General features: G+C 44.3%; 1 protein-coding gene across 2 annotated transcripts in view; it reads left to right on the plus strand.

Moving 5' to 3' along the window:
- Nucleotides 1-2,609: 2,609 nt before the first annotated feature.
- The window catches only part of LOC111651942 (caskin-2), a 26,970-nt gene continuing 9,798 nt past the window's right edge, over nucleotides 2,610-19,781 (plus strand). Inside the window, exons 1-12 of one of the 2 annotated variants that reach the window (XM_087172837.1) lie at nucleotides 2,610-3,110; nucleotides 3,602-3,653; nucleotides 7,221-7,318; nucleotides 8,564-8,709; nucleotides 9,197-9,292; nucleotides 10,970-11,103; nucleotides 14,356-14,464; nucleotides 14,730-14,838; nucleotides 14,956-15,050; nucleotides 17,116-17,233; nucleotides 19,227-19,355; nucleotides 19,549-19,635. In XM_087172837.1, coding sequence (XP_087028963.1) covers nucleotides 3,080-3,110; nucleotides 3,602-3,653; nucleotides 7,221-7,318; nucleotides 8,564-8,709; nucleotides 9,197-9,292; nucleotides 10,970-11,103; nucleotides 14,356-14,464; nucleotides 14,730-14,838; nucleotides 14,956-15,050; nucleotides 17,116-17,233; nucleotides 19,227-19,355; nucleotides 19,549-19,635 — 1,204 coding nt within the window. In that variant the 5' untranslated portion in view covers nucleotides 2,610-3,079. The remainder of the gene's footprint in view (nucleotides 3,111-3,601; nucleotides 3,654-7,220; nucleotides 7,319-8,563; nucleotides 8,710-9,196; nucleotides 9,293-10,969; nucleotides 11,104-14,355; nucleotides 14,465-14,729; nucleotides 14,839-14,955; nucleotides 15,051-17,115; nucleotides 17,234-19,226; nucleotides 19,356-19,548; nucleotides 19,636-19,781) is intronic. The other variant, XM_087172838.1, reaches the window with a different exon arrangement.

Consider the following 19,781-nt stretch of genomic DNA (forward strand, 5'->3'; position numbering starts at 1 on the left):
TCTGTGGACTGAGGCTTTGATACTTTCACAGTATTAATATAGAAGCTAGAGCTGATCTGTAATCACACTACACATGGACACAGACCTTTACACTGGAGGAGCTTTAAAAGTTGCACTTATCCATGTATTTATAACAACAATGGGTGAAATTACTGTGTAATGTAAAAAGCGTTTCCCATAGTGACAAAAACCACACAGAATTATCAGTTATGTGTCCTGTTTTATCGTCTTTGAGCTCACTGTTTTGGTGTGATTTGGTTCCCTTATGTTTTTATTCATTTTCCCTCCAGTTTTTCACAAGCATAGAAGATGATCAAAGGCGCTTTAAAATGATTTTTTGCAGCCATGCAAACCAAAGCAACAGACTCTCTGCCAGCTGCAGCCTTGTTGGAGACAAACACACGCGAACCATCTTTTTTTTTTGTTATCTTTTATTTTTTTGTTTACATTTTCCAGCTCTTGCTCCTCCTCTCTCCTCTTCCTCTGAAGCTGTTTGCACACTGATGTGTTGCAGAAAAGTCCTCTGCATGTTTTCTTGTTTGTGCACCTGACACACACAGTGAAAAACATTCTCCTCATCTCACCTGAAAGGACGAATAGACCCTAACTTCTCCTCCTACTCTCTTTATTTCCCTTCGCTCCTGTCTGAACCGCTCTCTCCACATCAAAGCAGCAGCATCCCTTTCGTCTGTCCAGATGCTTCTGCTCCTATTAGAAAGGTGCAGAGGGAGCGTAACAACAGTAGTTGGGAGCACTGCTTATGTATCTGATGAGGCTATCAAAACACAGCGTCACGTGGTCCCTTTGCTTTGTTTGTTGTAACCACAGAAAACAATGGAGGGCTTCCACACTGACAACTCCTCAGATTCAATCATTTTTGTTTGCAGCGACGTCGGTTTCTGCAGGAAAAAACGAACCCTGTAATTTCCCTGTCTCTGCAAGAAAATGCAATTTACTACACATCTGTTTGCATCAGCTACGAACACACACACACACACACACACACACACACACACACACAGACGGTAGAGTCAGCGTGCTGGTAATGTAATTGATTGTGATGTCAGAATCTGAGCCCCCTACTACTTCTGCACAAAGGAGGGAGGAGGGAGGGAGCAGAGAGCAGAGCAGAGAAAAGGTGGCTGACAGTTCTGTAGGTTCACACTCGGAGAGACGGCGAGCGAGTAGGAGAGCGTGGTGGGCGTGCTATGTGAGGAATGTTGGCTCGTGTTGTAACTAGAACTCCTGAAAGGCCCTGTTCTTTCCATACCACTGGGACAGTTTAGACCCCGTCCTGGCAGGCAGCCCAACCCTTCTATCTGTCTCATTATCAATGTGCCTTTCTGTGCCTCCAGGCTCCGGTTTTTTCTGTGTTTGAGTCTTCAGCAGCAGCAGCTCCACCACCGCCCTGTTAGTAAACTCCACTTGACTGCTGTAAAATGATTACTTCAAATATAAAGCATGACTTTACCCTGGGCTGTGCATATTGATGCTTCCTCCAAAACCCCCCCCCACAGGGCGTGAATTTCTGCATTTCTGACATGGGAGGCTCCATTGGGAACTGATATCCTAAGCATGGAAGGGAGAATACATTCTTTATCCACAGAGCTCCACGAGAAATCTTCGACGTCTCCTATAAAGTTCCTTAGATATTTATAAAATTTCATCTACCTACGTTCTGTTAAAAAAAAAAAACCTGTTTTGTATGTTTTTATGTGCAAAAACAAAATGCACTGGAAACATAAATAAACCACAAAGATGAGAATTGAATATATATATATGTAATCTGGGCACCAGTGGGGACCAAATTATATGCTATGAATTCACAAATTGCTTCATATTCTTTTACCCTTTTATTTCTTTAATATGAAATGTCTGTTGTCGGTCTCTACACAGCTTTTCGCTGCAGCTGCTGCTGTTAAACCTTCTCTTTTGATGATGTAATCCATGTTTCTGTCACATAAGATTTACTCATAGAAATTCATTCTTTTCTACTGAGACATTACATATTCAGATTTATTTCCTTATGGGTCTAATTTCACAGTTTTAGCTGTCATTCCTGTGGATGATAATAACATGATGAGCATTTTTGCCTTTAGATGTTTTATTACAGAAAATGTTTGAAACTATGACCAAAATATTCACACATCCTGTCGTAGTTTTACTCATGGATGGAAATATGGTGAAATTAATGATTCCCCTTTTTGTTGAGGACCCCCAGGAGCCTCCTCAAGGACCCCTGGAGGTCCCAAGACCTCACTTTGAGAACCACTGCTCTACACTGTTCTGTTTCATTTAATTGAAAAGGGAAAATAAAACTGAGCTAATGAGCTAAACATCAGTTATCAAACTTGTTAGTTTGTTCACTAACAGAACAATAAGTCTACACAGTCTATTTATTCATACCACACACACACACACACACTTCTGTGATTTCCCACATCTATGTGGGAGAAAACAGTAAGGGAGATTGACTGCGATGAATGGCTCTGTATTTCCAGAGCTTGGCAGTTCGGTTCCTGTGTGGGTCTCGGTGGACTGTGGGGCCTTTACAGTAGCTCGCAGCTGTAGGACGTCCAAGGATATTTAGCTGTGTGAGGACAGGTTCCCGTCCCGCTCAGGGGCTGCAGATGAATGTGTGAGGTGGAGGTAGATGCATCATATTTGACGTCTGGAAGTTTAGTTTGACATGATTTAAAATGAGGATTTAAGGGTTGAGTAGAGCGTTGGGATGATGGCCAGGTTTGATTGGAGTCGGATACTTAGAGAAAAGAAGATTACGCATGTAGAGGAGGAAGTTCGTGTTGTCACAATAAAAGTTTTGACTTTGATACCTTTGACAAAAAAATCTTGATCCATTTTCTAGCCAAAAATATTTATTATTATAATACTATGTGACAGCTGGGACCAGCAGGCAACTGCTATTGAATCAGGGACATTGTAAACAGTCTGAAAATATAGAGTTTTACGCTCCAGCACATTTTTACAGATGTTATTGTGGCAGAAGTCGGACTGGTGAAAGAGAATAGATGAATAGACGATGTTATTTCCTTTTGGAGAAAGAATGAACAAGTAAGCCATGGGACAAGTAGCGGTCTGTCTCCTCCAAGGTGAGTGAAAAACGACTTGTTCAGTCTTGCTAACAGACTCATGCTATTTCTGCAGCGAGTGCTCCTGTGGAAAAAGAAACATATACATGTTTTGTTCTGACATGCTCGTGTTTTATGGCTGTCACTCTCTATTCCAAAGACCTGTGATGAGATGGCAGTGTAAATGAGGTGGAATGGTACATTTCTGCGAGGCACAATCATTTGTTTATGAATCATTTGTCTGCAGCGAGGGTGTCAGACGCGCCGAGAGGAGGCAGGGTGAGGCAGGAGGAGGTGAGGAAAGCTCCTCGATCCTGTCGAGGCTGTCAGGTTGTTTGAAGGAAGGAGTGATGACGGGGAGAAGTGCAGGGGAGAAAGACACACACAGGGTCCTGTGGGGATGGAGGGATTTCTGGAGAGCTCTGATGAAAAGACAAATATGTCACCATATACTAATGGTTGTCATCCAACCCCCCACCCCCCCTCTCCTTTCTCCATCTGTCTTTTTCCAGAGTTGCTGGGCTCCACCAAGAGGCTCAACATCAACTACCAAGACTCAGAAGGGTAAGACGTGTGTGTGTGTGTGTGTGTGTGTGTGTGTGTGTGTGTGTGTGTGTGTGTGTGTCAGCCTGTAAGAGAAGCATGAAGTTGAGTCAAATGAATGTAACGCAGGAGTCACTGTGTCTTTGATGCCTGACCTCTGGCTGTCAGCCTCCTGTTTGTCTTCACACAGTGTGACTCACAAACTGAACCACACACATACACTGACATGTAGAACTTGCAGTATGTTATTATCTAATGTAAAAAAAAAAAAACAAAACAACTAATGACAGGAAATTGAGTTTGCTTAGTTTGAATTAAGAATCTGTCGTTGGTATGAGTCAACTCATCTGTGAAATATGAGAATATGAGGGGCGTCCTGAGTGAGTCCCCGGTTCGACTCCCGGCCAGCCGGACCATTAGCTACATGTCATTTCCTGAATTTCCTGTCTTATCTTCACTGACATTATGTAATAAAATGGCCAGAATAGAATAGAATAGAGTAGACTGCAAATGCATCCAAATAAATAAGCAAAGCATTGCTCTTGTATTGCAGTGTGGAGATAGTTAGCAGTAGCATTGTAAGTACAAGAAGGAAACTGTTGGTGAGGGCTAACCAGCGAGTCTGGTGGGTGTAACGCTGTGTTGTATGAAATGCCTTTGGCTTCGTGTTTTCTGGTTTTGGAGGCAAAAAAAAAAACAAAAAACAACACCCTCCAAACTGTTAAGATACTGAGATAGATGCTCAAGCTTCTTGCACACTTCTGCAGCTTCTGTGTGGAGAAGTTTAAAGCTTGACAGGCTCTGAGAAAAAAAATAAAATGTAGGTCTTTGTAAAATTATAGATGAATAGACTGTGAGATGCAGTTGAAAGCCCCAAACAACATCCCTCACTTCTCGAGTAGGTTTTTTTATGGAGATGATTTTGCACAAACAGTTATTTTATGACTAGTTTTACTTATATAGAAACATATATATGTATATATATTTATATGTAAAGTGACAGTACTTGTTGTGGCTCATATTGGACCAGAATAACAGACTCTTTCTTGTTTCAAAGATGCTTTTTTCAGGTTGTTTAGTCTCTGTTCTTATCCGTCAAATGTATTCTTTATATCAAAGTAGGCCATCAGACATGCAGAGAACCCCCCAACGCACGGCGCTGTGAGTGTTGGTGTGTGTGCAATGTGTGTATGCGTTGACTTAGGCCGGATGCGTGTCTCTACATGCAGGGTCAGTGCAGTGTGCGGGAGGTGATACACAATAGGGGTGTTGAAATAAAACATGTCCATCGCTTTGTGTGTGTGTGTGTGTGTGTGTGTGTGTGTGTGTGTGTGTGTGTGTGTGTGTTACCTGTGATGTTTGAGATCAGTGCAGAGGGGAAGGTGAGCAAACAGTCGTTGAGTCAACATCGTTCCTGAGAGACACATTCAGAGTCTTAGACAGTGGCTGCAACAGGTGACGCAGGATGTGGACAAGGTTTGTTCTGCTGGATGAATGAAGGTGTGTGTGTGTGTGTGTGTGTGTGTCTGAGGAGCATTGAGGCCTAAAAGATGTGACTGATAAGATGAGCTACTTTACTGTCTGGAGATCCCTTAGATTTTTTTTTTTTATCACTGTACACAAACGTCTAAACTTCATCATTTCTCACCTGGAATCACAAAGAGCCGCGTTTCAAACGTGATGCTTCGTCTTTCCTGGTTTCAGACCGACACAGTTGTCATTTTTCCGTCCGGCGTCCACGTTGTTGTTTAAATAGCAAATACACTTGCGCCCTTCTGAGCGCCCACAGACATGTTGGTGTCAACACGGGTTGGTCAGGTGACTGTCAGGTCTGTGGCAGCGGAAAGCGATTGACCAACAAATACCCATTCTGAAGTCAATGGCGTATTTCACTGTTATTTTAAGGGCGACATACTCGTATCACTCTGCATTACAGTGCCTTTACACATGACTGTCACTGTGTTTACCTTCATGAAATCACCTGAAAGCGACGCCAGGCTCCACTGTAACCACACACACCTCTGCATACATTTAACCTTAGGACGGAGTCAGGCCAGCTGTCCTCCCTGCTTCCTGTCTTTATGCTATGCTAAGCTAATCTTGTTCCAGCGGAGATTTTTATTTCATGACTGATATTTCTGCTCTTTGTTGTTGAGATGAACAGACTTTTCTACAGAGTCAACAATGACAATGACAAAGTGGTTTTATTGATGTGTAAACTTCACGTTGTCGTGCTGTGGAAATACTGATTTCCCAGAGTGGGTGAGTGAGTTAGTCGTCCAGAATCAGCTGGTTAACCCACTGATCTCGTTACTCTATAGGTTTACGACGTGAGCTATGACGGTTCACTTTAACAAAAACTCGATAGTGTAACTTTTGGACTCGACACAGCTGCAGTCAGTTCTCTCTCCACGTGTAGCCGAGCTTTTAAATTGCCACTGGTGCCCGAGAGCTCAGGGCTCCTGCTGTGCCTGAGGCTGTGTGAAATCACCTGAAAGCCCTCTGTACTGTAGTTTTTATTTCGGGGGGGGGGGGGGGGGGGGGGGGAGTTCCAGCTCCAGCTCTGCCTGTGTTTTTCATCGGAGGGTCGTCTCCCCAGGAACACTCAGGGTGTCTGTGTTGCCCCCAAGCAAAAGAAAAACTCACCGCCAAGAATTTATGCCTTTAATTTAATTTCTCTCTGTGTGGAATACACTGACACAAACACACACATTTCATCTCTGAAGCTTTGATGAACTCCACTGTCTGTAAATAAAGATGGACGACACGACTCCACTTCTTCCCAACTGCCCTAAAATGAAGCCCAGATACAGGCGCCGCCATCTTGAGCTGGTAATGAGTTTGCACAGTAGTGATGGGGGGGGTGGAGTCAATCTCAGCTGTCAGTGATGTCACACCCCCTTTTCATAGCATCATACAACTAATTACAACCAAACTTATTAAAAAAAAATGAACACTTAAACCTCAGTGTGATCAGAACAACCTAAAATTACAGAAACCAACGTCCCAGCTGCTAACGGGGTTTGTGACCTCACTTTTGGGAGCTGTGATGTCGTCCACCTTTATAAAGCCACTGTCATCAGATGAACTCACACCAGAGTTATCATCGTAAACTTAAACCAATGAAATAACGAAAACTAGATGAGAAAAAACCACACACACACACACTCACGCACACACACAGGCACACACACACGCACAGGCACACACACACTCTCACACACAGACACTCACACACAGGCACACACACACACACACTCTCACACACAGACACTCACACACAGGCACACACACACACACACACACACACACTTTCACACACAGACACACACACACACACACACACTCTCACACACACACACACACACACAGACACACACACTCTCAGACACAGACGCACACACACACTCTCTCACACACACACACACACACACACACACACACACATATTTCAGTCTGACTTTTAAAAAGGACTCACCTGCTGTAAAGTCATGACTATGATTTATGACCCTGCTCGTCTCCTCGTCTCTCCCCCTCCTCGCCTTGACCTCCCTCTCCTCCCTCCCTCCTCCTCTGTCTCGCCCACAGCTTCTCAGCGCTGCACCATGCCGCTCTGACGGGCACCACGGAGCTGCTGTCTCTGCTGCTGGAGGCCCAGGCCACAGTGGATATCAAGGACATCAACGGTATCAACAGCTTCACCAGCTGAACCTGCGTCACCGCACAAACCCAGAACTCAGGGAAAAAAGCTGTTCAATGCTGGGAACTCAGTTGTGGTTAAATTGAATCTGAAAGTTTTTGACACTCAGCTGAAAATAAGTTTGACCCATATGAATAAGTATGATTCACTTTGAAGTCTGTCTGCCTCGACAGCAGTGCAACGACAAATATCTTCAGACCTCAAGTGGAACAGATTTAGTAGAATTTGTGCAGGAGTGGCATCTCGGCCGCTGAGACCGGAGGCATGTAGCGCTCATAAGTGTGTGTGTGTGTGTGTGTGTGTGTGTGTGTGTGTGTGTGTGTGTGTGTGTGTGTGTGTGTGTGTCAGCTATAGAGTTCTCAAGTTACATTTTATTTTAGGTTGAGTTTAAATTTTACCCCGTCCTGGCAACTTTCTTAGACTCTGAAAATCACCTCCGCTAACGTCAGACTTATTACACTTTTGTGAAATGTAGCAGTAACCCTCCGGGGAAGAGAGCTGAGGCGCTACGAGTGAGTCAACCGTAACTTTATTAACTACTTGATCACAAGACGAGATGTGTCGAGATCTATCAGCCCCCGGGGCGGCAGAGGACATCTGATGAAACAATCAAACCTAAACCTTCAGAGCTTTTGCAAGTTGGAAAGTGAAGAGTTCATCTCTTCCACTGACCAACTTCCAAGGGATTTTCCCTAAAATCACAAATTCCAGTTTTGAGCAGAAAAAACAAACAAGTGGCAAGTTTCAAAATTAGATGGAGAACGTGCGAGAAACATTCTCTGTTTAAACAATTTAAACAAGCAGCAGAGGCGTCCTGACTTTTAATCCCTGGTATGGGTTTGATTTCAAACACACTGCCTCCTACATTTCCCATAATGCAGCCTGATGGTTTTTATGTTAGTTTACTCTGTGACTTACTTAACACTGACACCTTTCAAACTCCAGGCCACGACTTTGTAACACTGGCTTTTTGTAATCTCCGAGCCTGAGCTGAGGTCACCTGATGACCCTGATGATGTCACATATGCAGCTGATTTTAGTTTTGTAAAACACTTTTCCTGTCCTAAGTTGGGAACTATTCATCTGTTATGGCTTTTTTTCCTAAATCAGGTCCGCACCTTAATTACCATGGTTACCAAACAGTTAAGAGAGGACCTGCATGTTAGGATGTTTCTGTCTTTTCTTTTCCCGTCTCCCTGACTCCGTCCCTCGCTGTGGTTCCTGTCTCTAGGCATGCGTCCTCTCCACTACGCAGCGTGGCAGGGTAAAGCCGACTCCGTCTTATTGTTGCTGAGAGCCGGCGCTTCAGTCAACTCCCCTTCCCATGATGGACAGATACCGTTACATCTCGCTGCTCAGTACGGACATTATGAGGTGGTGAGTACACACACACACTCACAGCCGCCAAAGGCAAAGTTTCGAGGCATTACCTGTCCTCACATTTCACTGAAATCTACCCCCTTTGTGTCTCAGCCAGTATTGTCCGCCAACAATACCAGTAATACCATTAATGCCATTACACAGGTTTCTCACCAGAGTCTACAGGCACTGAACACACATATTCCTTTCCCCTTGCCTCATCTGTTTGGCTCCTGGAACATCTTAATGGACAGATAACACACATCATTGACGCACACACACACACCTCAACCTGTCATATAAGCCATACCAAGCCCTGACCCCCCCCATAAGACACAATACTAAACACAGGCTGGACCAGAGCTATCATATGTTCCTCCGCTTCTGTTCAAAGACACAAAAAATGCGCACACACACACACAGGATGTGTTGGGATGATGGGCGTGTGAGAGCATGTTGATAATACATGAGGTGAGATCACTTTCTCTCCTCTTTTCCCTGTCAGTCTGAGATGCTGCTGCAGCACCAGTCTAATCCCTGTGTGATGAACAAGGCCAAGAAGACTCCTCTGGATCTGGCCTGTGAGTTTGGGAGACTGAAGGTATGAGAACATCGTGAGCAGATTCTTGTGTGTATATCCAAGAATGTTGATCTTTTATTAAAATAACTTTTTACACCTTCAATGTGATGTATTTGACATAATTGTTTTATTGTAGTTCTCTATCTTTACTACTGAACTCCACTTTATGATGTTTGAGCCTAAAGACAATCATCAGAAGTAAAAAGCTAATGTTAGCTTATAAACCAACGACACCACAGTCACATGACTAAACATCCTGTAGTTTGATTCAGCTCTGACCTCTTCTACAAAAGCCTTTCCTCTGACAGAGTTAGTGACAGTTTGTATAAACACTGGTGAGTAGATCGGATTTCATGTTCCCCGACAACCTCTGTAGTGTCATTTGGACACTCGTTAGCCAGGTGTGAACGGGGCCTCAGAGCTTAATGAAGGCAGCTGGACTGGAGCTTCTGGAAGACGCTTCACCTCTCATCGGAGAGTCTTCTTCCTCTGTTTAGCGGTGGTCGTTCCGGTTTGACGTAGATGGCGTCAAGAGGAATGCACAGACCTGTATGTGAAGGAAAACTAAACAAAGGCTTCATACGTTCACGACACGACACAGAAGAGCCAGTTTGCTCAGGTCAGGCCTCAGCAGCCCACCTACATCCAAAAGACAAGGGCCACTTGTTTAAAGACATTTTTGTGTTCGTGCACATTTTGGCCGACGAGAGGACCGACGGAAGTGAAGAAGCCTTTTGGAGGAAAGATGAAATGTCTTAAAGAACCTGAAACGAGAACAGTCCCCTTCGTGAAGCTCTAAGAGATACGCTGGTACTGATCTGTATCGGTGAGGATTACAGCTGTGGAGCTGTTGAACGACCTCACAGTGCCATTTGGAGAACTCGGAGCTTGTGCTGGTCTTTTCATTGAGAGACTAAAACCCCATGTAGTGATCTGCTTCATTCATGTAGTTATTCCAATCCAATTATCTGCATGTGAAAACTCCCCATTCTGTCCTTTTTCTGATGAACATGAACTCCGACTCAGATGAAGTGACCCAGATAAATTAAGCTCGTTTGAGTGAAAGGGAAATAAGCTTCAGTGGCTCACACACACACACACACACACACACACACAGTCACATTAAAGGGATTGCACATTGCAGTGTGTTTCACTGTTTGTCTGTCACATCAGTGGATAAGCCCGGCTCTGAGATGTATAGCTGGCCCTGTAATTCAGAATTAGACATATACACACACACACACACACACACACACACACACACACACACACACGCCTGTTAAATGTTTTCTTGTCTGGTCTGAGTTTGCACTTTAGCTGTGAAAGAATAAAAAGCTTTGGGCTGTTTTTGCGTGTGTGTGTCTGTGTGTACGTGTGTGTGTGTGTGTGTGTGTCTGTGTGTGTGTGTGTGTGTGTGTCTGTGTGTGTGTCATTCGAGGCCATATATCTTTAGACAGCTGCTGAGTAGTGGATAAGCTTCTCTGGGCTATCTTTATATACAGTACATTATTTTAGTTCATATATTTCTACCATGCAGCCTCAGCTAGCTTGGCTTTGCATACATATCTTTATATATATATATATATATGTGTGTGTGTGTGTGTTTCTAATACTGTAATTCTTGCCCTAATTCTGCCACTCTTGTGTTCTCCCAGCCAACGCTTCATCTTCATTTCATTGCGTTTGATTTCTCTTCAGGTGGCTCAGTTGCTGCTGAGCAGTAACATGGTGGCAGCGCTGTTAGAGGGGGAGGGAGGGCACGAGAGCCTGGACTCCCCATCCACCACCCCACTCCACCTGGCAGCCAGGAACGGTCACAAAGACATCATCAAGTAAGGTTGAAGTGTTGAAAGGGACAGTAATAGAAGTCTACATGTGTATTTCTGCCCTTTCATCTTTCTACTTACACCACAGCTGCCGCTGCTGTTACTGCTGCTACCTGCTCTGTTGCTATTAGCCATGCTCCCTCTGGTGCCAATGTAATTATTGCCAGCTCCACTACTGCTGCTGCGGCTGCTACTACAAGAATTACAAATACCTCTACTGTCATGGCTGCTACTACTGCTCCTACGTCTTCTACTGATGACACTGCTACAACTTCAATACTTACGCTAGTGCTACTAATGCTACTTCTGCCACTATTAGTACTTTTAATGCTACTGCTAATATTACCCCTGCTTGGGCTATTATCAGTGTTACTGCTATTACTATTACAGCTGCTACAACTCTGCTACTGCTAATGCAACCACCAACATTACTACTGGTGCAACCATAACTACAACTACTACTGTTGCTACCAATGCTATCACTGCAGCTGCTACTGCTACCAATGCTACTACCACCACTAACACTACTGCTACTCTTACTAATACTACCACCTTTAGTAAGACAGTTTTTACTACTGCTACCATTAGCGCTGCTAAGGCTATGAGTGCACTGCTATTACAGGGCTATTATTGCTGCTACATGATGACTATTGTTGTTACCTCTATAACTAAAATTACTACTGTTGCTACCTCTGTTGTGACAGTTACCTCTGTTACCTGTGATAACACTGCTACTACAGCAACTACCAATACTACTACTGGTGGTATCTCTGGTACGACTGCTACTATTTCTCATGCTAATTCTACTGCTATCAACATTACTAGTGCTGAAGTACGTCTGCTACTGCACCTAGCATAACTACTGCTCCCACTGTTACCATTACTACCTCTACTGCTACTAATGCTACTTCAATAACTATTGGTACTAAAACTAAAACTTCTACTGCTACCACTATCACCATTACTAGGGCTGCTGGTAGTAGTACTACTACTATGCTACTGCTGCTACTAACTACTGCTACAACAACTACAACTACTGCTGCTACTATTCATACTACTATACTGCTACTAATGCCACTTAAACCACAGCTAGTTTAACTACTGCAACAACAATTTTTACTAGTACTACTATCCTCACTACTAGGGCTGTCAGTAAGCTGACCAGGTATCTGAAATGAAAACCAGGGGCAGTCATGTATTTTGACCACGCCAACTGTTGTATTGTAATAAACTATTGTGAGGGTCGACTGATAAAATGACGACTCCCTACCTTTGAAGCAGCCGTAACGTTTGTTTGAAGTATGTTTGTTTTTGTTAGTTTACTGCCTGGTTGTGAACTCCAGTGAGTGAGTCAGCAAACCCTTTCTCTGCCTAGAAACAACAACAACAACAAAAAATTTGATTGGATAACTTTATTTTTGATTATTTTAGCTTCACTTGTGAAGCTGCTATAGCTAGCAGCCAGCCCCCTCTGTTGGCCAAAACAAGTACAAAGCTGGACTTCAGTTTTTAATTACAAACATTAAAAACAGGGACATCTGGTCACCCTAGCTGTCAGTGCTTTTACAACTACTATTGCTGCTACTTTCTAACTACTATACTGTATATACAACAACTGCTAACAGTGCTAACAGTTTGCGCTAGTAATTAATAATTAATTAATAATTACTCATTCATGCAGAGCCCCAGGTGCTGAACATTTCCCCCTCAGGTAGCTACAGAAAGCAAAACCCACGAACGACATCCACCTTCACAAAGAGCACATGCTGCACTGTAGTGATACTCCATCTCAGATACCCGAGAGCAGCTCAGTGTGTTTTTTATATACCAGCATATCTGTGTAAATATGTATGTACTCAGCCAAGTAGCTCCACCCTGCCTCTCAGACATGCTGCTAACGATTCCCATCCTCTGAATGATCAGATCTCATTTTGCAACACACCCGCTCCATCTCTCCTGAACTGGGGTGTCGAATAGCAGACGTGCAGGAGAGAAGTCGAGGCTCCAACACAAAAAGAAATAAATAAAAAAATAAAAAATCCACTGCATTAGCACACAAGTTTATTCAGAGTTTACTCAGGAGAATTTGCCTGTGATCTCCCACTAAGGGATTTACGTCTCTTCAAAGACTGCCATACTTATGCAGCAGGCGTCTTATAGTGCTTACTTTTTGTGTAGCAGGAGAAGCTTTCTAGGTCTGGTTAGAGCTGGAGGTGCAAACACGTGAACACAGAGGATTTTGTCCCGGGGAAAATGTTTGTTGTTGATTTTAGTATTGTGTATGTATATATTCTATACATCCTAGTGTATACACGCAGTACAGTTTGTGTAGAGTATACAGTATGAGAGTAAACCAGCTGCGTAACTGCAGGACAGAGATGAGGAAGCTTTATGACAGTGTTCAGACATTCAGCCGTCTCAAGGTTTCATTCCAACAAGATTAAAACTTTTTCTGCTGAGTAAAGGAAGAAGGAGCAGGTTACAATAGGTTCGCTCCAGGCTTCTTTTTTTTCATCATACTGCATCATGGCTTAATATTTCTCCTGTCTGTCCCACCTCTCCGTGGTGTCCCACTTAGAGCAAGCTTTTTAACCCACGCTCAGATTTTTCATATTGAAAAGCAGTTGTTACGTGTGTTCTGCTCCCATATTTTACAAGAGAAAAATATATTTATATCATGATATTATGATTGTAACCTTTTTAGAATCAAGTTGCAGTATCACATTATATTTATTTTAATACTGATATTTTTTAATACTAATAATATTTACATTTTTTTATGAGAAAAAATTTGTACTTTTACAAAAAAATCAGTTATTATGATTATAACTTGCAATTTTACAGTAAAACAACATTTCAAAGATAAAGAGATTAGATCAGATTCACTGCATGTACATTCAGAAAACACTGTGCACATGAAGCTGGATAATATTCTGCAGCAGCTTCAGTGTTGTTTAAATCTTTCAAACCTGATTCAACCTTCACATAGTGAACCTCTTCCTCCTCTTCCTCCTCCACCATTCTCTGGATACAACGCCATCAGCATTCCTACATCTGAGCCTCTGACAGGGCAGAGAGATCTGTGTGTGTGTGTGTGTGTGTGTGTGTGTGTGTGTGTGTGTGTGTGTGTGTGTGTGTGAGAGTGGGGGGTACATGGCTTAATGAGATGTTGCAGATGTCTGCAACAGTTGAATGAATGAGTCTGTTTCTGAGTGTCGCCTGTGGCCTCACATACGTGTTTCTGATTTGATTTCCTAGGTTGCTGCTCAAAGCTGGTATCGACATCAACAGAGCCACCAAAGCGGGAACGTCTCTGCATGAAGCCGCCCTGTACGGCAAAACGGAAGTGGTGCGGTTGCTGCTTGATGTAAGTGAAGACGCCACAAACTAAGTATCTCAGTTCAGCCGGTGTGTGATTTTAAAGGCTGACACTGATCGTTTTGTATCGAAGGTGCAGATAGAAAGACAACGCTGAAAACTTTCACACGACAACTCCCGTGTTGTTCTTTAATAAAGGAGGGAGGAGGGTTTGTTTTAAAAGTCCACAGTAATCCCAGTGTGTGTGTGTGTGTGTGTGTGTGTGTGTGTGTGTGTGTGTGTGTGTGTGTGTGTGTGTGTGTGTGTTTTTTTAGGCGGGCGTCAATGTGAACATGCGCAACACCTACAACCAGACAGCTCTGGATATTGTCAACCAGTTCACCACGTCCACAGCCAGCAGGGAAATCAAGCAGCTGCTCAGAGGTCGGTCGCTGTTTAGTTCATGAGCACCTGTATGAGATTTAAACAGGGGAGGAGAGGTGGATGAGCACAGGTGTCAGAGGTGGATGATGTCGACTCTGTATCTCTCTCTCTCTGCAGAGGCATCAAGTTCCCTCCAGGTCAGAGCGGTGAAGGATTACTGGAATCTCCACGACCCCACCGCCCTCAACCTCCGGGCCGGAGACCTCATTATGGTACCTGTGTTTGTCTGTGTGTGTCGGTTGAAAGAAGCAGGTCTCTGTAACGGCTGCTCACCACAGTGAGTCGGAGGTTCACTCTGCAGCTTGTCGAGTTGAGTTTTGAGTTGTTGTGCCTCAGCAGACTCTCAGTATTTCTGCCATACTCCTGCTTCATGTTTAACTGGGGCTTTGTTGTCTTCATTATTTCATACAGAGACATATTTCACACAGTGATTTGCATCATAGCTTTTTCAGAAATTTAAAATGGTATATGATTTTTTTTCTCTCAGCCCGTTCATGTCCCTCGATCAGGGACAATGTGAGGGAGCAGGGTGTAGCGGTGCCACAGTTTCTTGTTACGACTCCCGGCTGGTGCCAAAGTCAGTCACTGGTAGCGCCTCGTCTTTGTGTCCCAGACCTCAAATTAGCACAACGCACATGAGCACTACTCAAACATCCACCTGACAGCTCTCGCTGACTCTGAGCTCCGCTGGGAGCTCACAGAGAAACTGTGGGCTTTAATTGATCATCATAAAAACACTTCATATAGACAGGGGGGGGGTTGTGATTTGCCAGCTGCTTAATACCAGGATCAGACGACACAGTATCACCCTGAGCCAACAGATGAAAATAAGAGTGAGGAGGCGTAATGGTTGACCATTTGTTATTGTGTTGTCTGTCATAGTCACAAACAACAGACTAGAGCGTCACAATTAATCAATATCATAAGCTACAGAGACGCCCCGACCTGCAGATCACATTCTCCAGACACAAAGGAAACATGTTTGTTCGGTACAAGACCAACAAAAATCACATCATCATCATTTTTATATTTTTTTCAGTGAAAATGAAAAAACAATCACTCCAACTGAAATCACAATATCTGACGAAATAATCACAATATGATTTTTTTATTTATTTTTTGCATATCGTGCAACCGTACATTCAAGGTAGCGTCTGGGATCCCACATCCTGACAAAAACACTTACTCCTCAGAATATTTTTGGCTTCCCTCTTCTAGTTTTTTTTACATGACACAGAGTGGCTCCTGTGAACTCAGCTGTAAGTTCCTGCCGCCACCTTCCAGTCACCTCTGTGCGGCAAACTGATTTATCTGGGTCCAGCATGTGAGCTGTCGCGTGTGTCGACCAAGAATTTGCGACTCTTTGAACTCCGTCTCAAAAGGCAAGAATACGTTATTGTCTGATCTTGGCATGTTGACAAAGAAAACACAGACTCTTAGAGAAAGTTCATGACACACTTGTAGAGTATATCTTTCTGAGTCATTGTGGATCTAACGACCGACCTGTCGTGAGACGGACAAACGATGGAAAAGACACAAACACCTTCACCTGGCTGCAGCTCTCCGCTGTAACACGGGTTTTATACAGGTGCGTTGTTTCCTTTATGGCAGCATCTGTAAATCCACTCTACACCTTGTTGCAGCTGCTTCGCTCGTTGCAGGGGAATCACAGGATTACATGATGAGGACTTGTGTGAGTGAAGTGTTGTTGTTAGGATTTGTGGTGGATGTTGTGGGGTAATTTAGTGAAGCCTGAGCAGCAGCAGAGAAACAGGCGCGAACTTGTTGCTGTCACTCTCTCATTACCAGCTTGTTTGCTCATTCCCTCACACACGACGTTTGTGCTAATTCATGCGTGTGCGTGTTTATGTGCTCACTGATGTGTATTTTGATATCTTTATACGCGTCATCGTGACATCCAGACTCCTGTACGAACTCGTGTGTAGTTGTGTCGTGTCTTGTGAGGGCAGAGGTGTTTTTTTGGGTTTTTTTTTTGTCCTCTCCAGGCGTTTTGTTAACACTCACAATGAATAGACTGTGCATTTCCAGCTCATTGGCTCTCTCATTATGGTCTTAAAAGCAATGCCTGGAGGAGTCACACACATGACGAGCATACTTAAGAGTTGATGTGCAGTTGACAAGGGAAATGTTTGGAAAGCTGTTTTTGTTCCTCACAAAGGGAAAATACATTTTATTTTTTATTTTCCTTTTAATTTAAACAGTCACCAAAGTTGTTACTGAATTGCCGCCGTGTGCTTCCTGATCTGTTGGTCTCAGGTCCTGGAGCAGCACTCGGACGGCCGGTGGAAAGGCCACATCCACGACACGCAGCGGGGCACGGACCGTGTGGGCTTCTTCCCCCCTTCAGTGGTGGAGGTCCTGAGCAGACGAGCAGGTAGACAAACACAACATCAGCATCAACAACAACAACAACAACAACAACAACAACATAAAGATATATAATGGAGATGATGCTTTACAAGCAGCGCCAGTGGAAGGAAATGGTTTACACTTCTAACCTTATTCAGACTGACCTATCTTGGTTTTTTAACACTATCTGATGAATTTCTTGTCCGTGTCAAAACAATACAACAATACAACAATACAACAATACAACAATACACCTCGAGCTTCAGTAGAAAATTTACACCTGATTTTGCCACTTGTTTTGATCTGCTAGCTTATAACTGATCAACAAGATCATATCTGTCTAATGATACTCTCTGGATAAGAGGGACTTATATGTGAAACCATGAATTAAAGGTAAAAAGTGAAATAAAACTATTATAATACTATTAGTGTTATTATTATTAAACTGTTTTTGGAGGGAAAACGGAGAGTGTTATTGGACTGATATGATCTTGTTCTGGGTTGATCAGATATAAACAAGCAGCAAAATCAAGCACAAATTCAAACTGTATCTTGTGTTGTTGTTTTGTTTTGACATGAACAAGCTATCACGACCACTTACCAGACAGGAAGTGTAAACCATTTCCTCCCACTGCCGCTGCTTGTGATGCCTCATCTTTTGTTATAGAGGATCTTTGCTGACGAGTCGCCGAGCCTCTCTGTGTTCCCTCCCTCTCGGGGGATGAATCTGCCCCACTGTGCTGCACTGTGGGGCACAAACACAGTGTAAACATGAAGACAGGCGAGAGTCAGGGTCCACGGAGGCAAAGTTTTTGCCCTGGATCATGTTTAACTGCAGTAGCTGCGCACTACAGTGCTGAGTAAAGAATTCATCCACCTACATGCTAATATATATAATCACATCACCCTCTGACTATAATAACTCAGGGTCACAGGGCCGTATTAGACTCGGCACGCTGGGGGGTCGAGCTGCCAGAGTGGTGTTAAAAGGGCTAACTTGACCCGGGGCAGTGGTTATATCTGGGCCAAGAATACATCTCGCCACTTTGTTCACAAGAAGGATCTGTCATGTTGGCATGTGTGGTCACTAAAGGGGGGGGTCGAGGGGGTCGGGGGGGTCAGCGTGCTTGTAAATCATCTGATTTAATCCCTGTGAATAAAAGGAATATGAGCCCATGTTTGTTTTGCAGCTGTAAAGCCACTGACATTCAAACAGTGGGACGAGCAGCGAGGGGCCCAACAGCAGCAGCAGCAGCAGACAGAGACACACACAAGATAAAACACTTCACTTCTAGGTCCTCAACAAGCCAGGCTGCACACACACACACACACACACACACACACACACACACACACACACACACACACACACACACACATTAATAGGATTACTATGGCCAGATTGCCGAGTGTCAGCTCAGTGCTAAAGCCCTCACAGTCTACGTTGGGATATTATGTGCTGTGTGTGTGTGTCTCTGTCTGTCTGTCTGTCTGTCTGAGTGTGTGTGTGTGTGTGTGTGTGTGTGTGTGTGTGAGTGAGTGAGTGTGTGTATATGTAAGTGTGTGTGTATGTGTGTGTGTGTGTGTGTGTCTGCTCATGCTTGAGGGAGAAGAGACAAGAGAAAGAGAGTTTGACTTAAAGTCGGTGACAGGCTCTTTGCTTATGAGGCAAACTCAGCAGTGTGTGTGTGTGTGTGTGTGTGTGTGTGTGTGTGTGTGTGTGTGTGTGTGCATGTGCATGTGCATGCGCGCCTGAGCTCTGTGATAATGTCAATGGTGTCAGCAACCATGGACCAACAGCAGACAAAGGAGAAGTAAGCCCTCTCTGCGTCGTCGGTGATGTAACACCAGAGAGGATTTACAGTGAATCCGCTCTTTTTCAGTTGTTGTTCCATAAACTCAGAGAACGATAAAACACGACCTCACTGCATCTTCATACACCTGTGCATGCAGGTCACGCTGACGAGCACACACGCACGCACACTATCCTCAACCCAAACCTGTCTCCCTGACACTAGGGGGCACCCTCTCCCGCCAAGCGTCAATGCCTTCCCAACGACAACACTTTGCATCCAGAGCTCCTCCGTCGAGCCACGGCCCCATCATTCAGACTGACGACTCATACACCCATGGTTATGATCCTGCAGGTACACACACACACACACACACACACTTCCAACCATCTCTTTGGTTTCTTCTTCCCCCTCCAAGCACCACCCTGACCCCCCGTCTCCTCTCCATCAGTCCTGTGGTGGGCTCTGTAGATCCGCCCCCAGCTCCTCCCTCAGTGGGCGGAGTAACAGTGAGCGTGGATCTAAAGTGTGTGTGTGTGTTTGTTAGGTGCTCCACCTGGCAGTCAGCCCTCAGCCCCAGCTAGTCCTGCTAGCCCCGCTCAGGACATATGGGTCCTCAGGAGCTCTCCCACTGGTAAGAGTGTGTGGTCCCAAAACGCCTGCCACCCCCCCCACCCCCCCCTCACAAATCCCGACCCCCGTGTGAACCTGTAGACCAGATCCAGTCCTCGCCGTTCTGATAAACGGGGCCTCTCAGAGGAAGCTTATTCCCATCTTTAT

The sequence above is a fragment of the Seriola lalandi genome, unplaced genomic scaffold, assembly GCF_002814215.2.
Source record: "Seriola lalandi dorsalis isolate HSWRI2012SDOR001 ecotype SW California unplaced genomic scaffold, Sedor1 jcf7180002053876, whole genome shotgun sequence".
Classification (NCBI taxonomy): domain Eukaryota; kingdom Metazoa; phylum Chordata; class Actinopteri; order Carangiformes; family Carangidae; genus Seriola; species Seriola lalandi.